This window comes from Pteropus vampyrus, unplaced genomic scaffold (genome assembly GCF_000151845.1).
Source record: "Pteropus vampyrus isolate Shadow unplaced genomic scaffold, Pvam_2.0 Scaffold28, whole genome shotgun sequence".
Taxonomy (NCBI): Eukaryota; Metazoa; Chordata; class Mammalia; order Chiroptera; family Pteropodidae; genus Pteropus; species Pteropus vampyrus.
In genome coordinates this window covers 5,539,987-5,545,180 of record NW_011888809.1, presented here as the reverse complement: position 1 = coordinate 5,545,180, position 5,194 = coordinate 5,539,987, and the positions used below count along the sequence as shown (strand labels likewise).

The 5,194-nt window shown below is 33.8% G+C and overlaps 1 protein-coding gene across 1 annotated transcript in view; it reads right to left on the bottom strand.

Moving 5' to 3' along the window:
* Window positions 1-5,194, bottom strand: part of WDR35 (WD repeat domain 35) — a 78,281-nt gene that overhangs the window by 17,753 nt on the left and 55,334 nt on the right. The window contains exons 21-22 of the mRNA XM_023528503.1: window positions 4,318-4,528; window positions 898-978 (exon numbers count right to left, since the gene is read on the bottom strand). Coding sequence (XP_023384271.1) covers window positions 898-978; window positions 4,318-4,528 — 292 coding nt within the window. The remainder of the gene's footprint in view (window positions 1-897; window positions 979-4,317; window positions 4,529-5,194) is intronic.

Here is a 5,194-nt window from a genome sequence, read left to right as displayed (position 1 = left end):
CCAAATGTGACTATCTAGCTCTTCTCTATGGGGCTAGCACTTCTGCAAAGAGTAAAGAAAAAGATTTTGTCCTCGTTTAAGGTATTAGACTTGTAAAAGAACTGAACTTGTTTCATCTGCAGTAATGGTCTTATTTAATTTGAATCCATAACATCAAAGAATATATATTTTTCCCTTTAGGCCTCTTGCTTGTCCTCTTTTCCAAAAGATTTACATATAAGACTAATCAACTATCCTCTAACTACCAAAAAGCCTCAAGCCAGTCTCCTTATCCTCAAGTCATTTCAGACCAGCTTGGGAAGACTGCCCTTTATTTCCCCAAAGCCTCATTATGTAAGTAAATAACCTTTCTATACACTCTTGGTGCCTGTGGGTGACGTCAGGCCCATCTGCCGATGGAGGGTGGTCATAATATAGGAGGGAAAAAAAACTAGCGCATAATAAAAGAGATGCAATTTACACATCAAACCCAAATATATAAACATGCTAGAAACTACAACTAACTTCTGGAAATTTTAAATCTACTACTCCATTCCAAATATCTGAAGTACATAGAAAAAGTAAATGTTTTTGGATAAAATGAAGGTAAAGCTGCTCTCAATATATTCTTAGAGAAAAAAAATTCTCAAAAGATGTTCAGTGAAGGCCTAAGTAGGAGTTCAAAAAGATATCTGGAATCGGAAATGGATTATTTTATAAAGCCTGGGGAAAAAATGGAAGGATAGTAGACCTCCAACCAAAAAGTTACTCAAGTGTCCTAGAACTAGAAACAGGCTAAAATAAATTGTCAGTATTTCTTCAGTACTTCTTTGTTATTAATATACAAACAATGACAACTGGCTGGCTTGAATCTCAGTCAAGCCAGTATCAGAAATATAATTGTTTTTTAAGAATTACCTTCAATATCTCATCCAAAAGAACAGATTTAATTTCTAAATCCTCAAAGTTACAAATGTATCCAGAAGTCTGAATGGGTTCCTTTAAAGACAAAACCAAATGTTATGTTTAATTGTTCAAAAATTTCTTTCCTTTAATATATCATGATTTTAAATTTTATTAGCAAAATGTTCAAACCAACAGAAAAATAGAGAGAATGCCATTAACACCCATATATCCACCATCTACGTAATTATTAACATTTTGCTAAATATGCTTCAGTCAACATTTTGGCTGAAATATTTTAAAGTAAATAAAGTAAATTTATAGACATCATGACATTTCAACCCTAAATATTTCAGCACATATCTCTAAATGATAAAGATGTCCTCTTACGTGGCCACATTAGTATTATGACAGCTTACATAATCAATATTAATTCCCTAACAGCGTCTAATATCAGTCTGCATTTTCCCAATTAATCCAAAAAATGCCTTATACAGCTTGATAATTCTTACAACTCACGTGATTTGACATTAAATTTAATTCTTAATAAAACTGACAAATACTATATTTGCATCTACATACATCTATCGAAGTCTCATACCATACGAAAAAAATCCATCCTCTGTATCATTAGCCAGAGAACATTCCTGATAGATTTTCTACATAAGATTTAATTTGCCAATATGTAAATACTTGAGTCTGTTATATGTCTGTCTCTAATCCCAGAAATAAAGTACGGTAAATAAATATTATAAAGTAGCTGCCCTAAATCCCTAGCAGAAAAAAAATAGTTAAAAATATTATATAAACGAAAGGAAATAAACTCCCGATATACTTACTACATCTAAGAACACTGTAAAAAGAATAGGATAAGGCTGTCTGGTAATGGAAAGAATACCACAATGCACTTTTTAGAGATACATGGGCATATGTATATCATAATGAAATATATAAGTAACCAAAATCCAAATTAAATAACATCAAATTTACAATTCTGACAGTCTGTCCTTTATACGTGATAGAAATTGCAAACATTATAATAATAGGAAGACACCAAAAAGAAGAAAATATGAGGTAAACACTGAGTCATATTTAGTTTGAATTTAAGAATGAGGCTCTTGTAAGAACATTGTAAGTGTTTATTGGGTTTTAAAATGTATATTTTCTTTTAAAAAGTAGAATCATTGATTAAAATAGTCAAATTATATAAGAAAAATGTATAAACTCCCTTTATTTCCTCATAAAATGGTTGTATTACATAAAGGCAATGTACTCAAAAAAAAAAGGTATATATTCAAAAATTTGGAAACTCCTTGTTTGGAAAAGAAGCAAGTGTACAAAAATGAGAGGCTGACTGACAAAAATATGAGTATGAAAAGAATGAGAGTATGAAATGGCAGTACCGGTGAGCGGGAAGATCCGAGAAGAACAAAAGAGCTGAACCGGCACTTGACAGGGTCCCTGGAGATGACAATCAGCTGAAAATCAACATTCAATTCTCATTTCCTAATTCTCAACGAAAATGTGCTTTATCAGTGAATTAGAACTTTACACACAAATGGCACCCTTTTCTCACGTATAATCTGAAGAACGGTATACAACTTAAAGAAAGGTATGAATTTAGAATTCATGATGACAAGTGGATAAAATTATATTCAGTATTAACAGTCAAAGAGTGTATCTTCCGAATAATAATACGGAACACTATCTCCCGAAGGAGCTCCAGTAAGTTCTGTTTTGAAGGATACATCCTTATATAATCAGTCAATAAGCAGCCAGAGGGATGAATAGCAGACTAACTAACCAGGCAGGGCCTGCGGCCAGCCAGTGTCCTCATGAAGGAAAAGAACAGCACATTATGGTAAATAAAGAAATCCATGCAGTGGTAAGGTTATGAGAAATTCGTGTCGTTCTAAATCTAATAGAAATTGAAGTACTCGCCAAGCTAGACAATAAACTCACTAATTAAAAAAGAAGAAGAAGTCTGTTCTGTTAAAAATACTTAAGGAACACTTTTCACCAGGCAAAGATTTCACTTGGTACTAGATTTTCCATGTGTGCTATACACACAGTCAGATATAACACTCTCACTCCTCCAGACATGATTTCTGAGTTAGTACAAGTAGGGCCAAGGATGGAAAAAAGGACCCTGACATTCATAAAATATTCTACTTCCATCCTCGAGGTTACCTGTCAAATTTCCACACCTGTTTTGTGGCGTGGGTCAAATTTCCCTCAGACCTTTGAAAGAAGCCTACAGGTCCAATGCAGCAGCCCTGAATGCCTTTCCTTCCAACCATTCATTACTCAGGGTCTAAAAATGACAAATACCCTTAAGACTCCTGAAAGCTTTAGCAGAGCTTTTGAGAGCAATTTACTTCAGATCACTTATCAGCCCAAAGGTCCTGAACAGGGCTTAAATGGAGAAATATAAAAATAATTTAGGATATTAAAGGGACAGATAGTTTACCACTAAATAAATTACTACGGAAGATCTTCAGCAGCTCAGGCAACCAAGCATGCAATTTCTTCCCAAGAAGGAAACTATAGGTCCAAACGAACATCAATTAATAACAGAAAGCAGTTATTAACTCATCTCTTATTATTTCTATTAATGAAGTACAGCAGGAATACAAAAAATTCCAAATTGAAAATCCATTAGTAAGTCAGAAATTGTTTAAGAATCAAGAATAAATATTTACGATTAAGATTCATCTTCTTAATGATGTTTTGATTAATTCACCACTGAAATCATTTGGCGTCTCCTAAACACAACAGTTCACAATTCGTCCAGAGCAGACTGTGTGACAAGAAAATGCAGAGCCGTGTGAGCCCCAAGTACAAAATCAAAAAATGTGACTTCGAAATTAATAAGAAAGGGGCTTCTGACACTCCCAGAGAGATTAGATTAATCACAGTCCACACGTGCATCTTCGTAAGATTATCAGGGTGAAAGAGAACATGCATTAATGGGTGACAGAGCACATGTAAAATAAAATAAGGTAAGCACAAAAGAAGGTGGGTAGATGGGCAAAAAAGAATGAAAGGAGAAGGCAGTTTGAAAGATCAATTTTTTTTTGGTTAGGTTGTTTTAAGCAATTTTGGTAAATAAGACTACTGATTTTCTTTTAACTTTGACAGAGGAAAAAAATAAAGACTATATCGTGAGTGATCATGGTTCTACCTTTTAAGAAGAACAGATAAAATGTTTAGGAAGTACCTTTCAGAGAAAGTAGAGGATATTTAAAGAATGAATATTATTCCCAGTTAAGACCAAATATTTTTAAACTGTACAGAAATTTTTCTTTTTTTTTTTTTTCAGAAATTCATGCAGCCTACATCAATAAACCTCTTGAAGAAACAAAGGGGAAATATCCAGGTTTTGCTATCTGGCTCATTATTCATGTACTGTTAATGCTCATTTCTTGTTTTTACCTCGGGATCCAAGTTTCTGAAAACATACATTCTTGTCTTCTCCATCATTGCAAACAAATCAGGGTTATCTTTGGCCCATTTCATATCCCAGACATCTTTGCGCTCCAATTTTAACAACTCGCCAGTGACTTGCTGTCCTGTGCTGTCTGTCATCCGAGCATCCAAGTCAAAGAAAGTCAGGACTCCTGAGATGTCGATGATAGCGAGACGACTACATATAAGGAAATTAGAGAAAGGGGAAAACTGAAATGACTATCAGCAAAATCATGAATACAGTTACCTGTAGCCATTCCACTTCAAAATCGGCTCCTCAGAATTTGGGATGAAGACAGAAATGGCTTTAAATAAATAACTACCCGTAAACAAATTTTTATAAATTTGATAAGAGACACAGACTACTCTCCATTTTTCTTCCTTGTGAGGAGAAAGTATCCGAGGGGATTAAAGCAACTGGTATGTGAATAACTTAAAAGATTATATTAGAATCTATATTTTGCTCAGTTAGGGGGTGATCTGTAAGTCAAATATGGTATACTAAACATAAATATTTAAATAGAAATACAGTATAGTAAAACTACACTGACCTATAAGACACGTTTAAAACAAACACACATCTTTGCATTTATTACGTAAATCCAACAATCCCAGTTGACAACTTCTAAATCTAACATCTCTGTGAGAAGAGTTTACCGACCTACCTAGAGTTGCAATTCAAGGATAACTGGTAGGCTCGATAATTAAGGGAATATTTCTGGATCAAACCAACATTAGGAAGGCTGTATCTCTGAATGGTGCCAGATTCGCGACCCTGTGGAAATTACTTTTGATTAATAAAGCAAATTTACCATAATAATATTAAATTACAACTGCAAGTCTC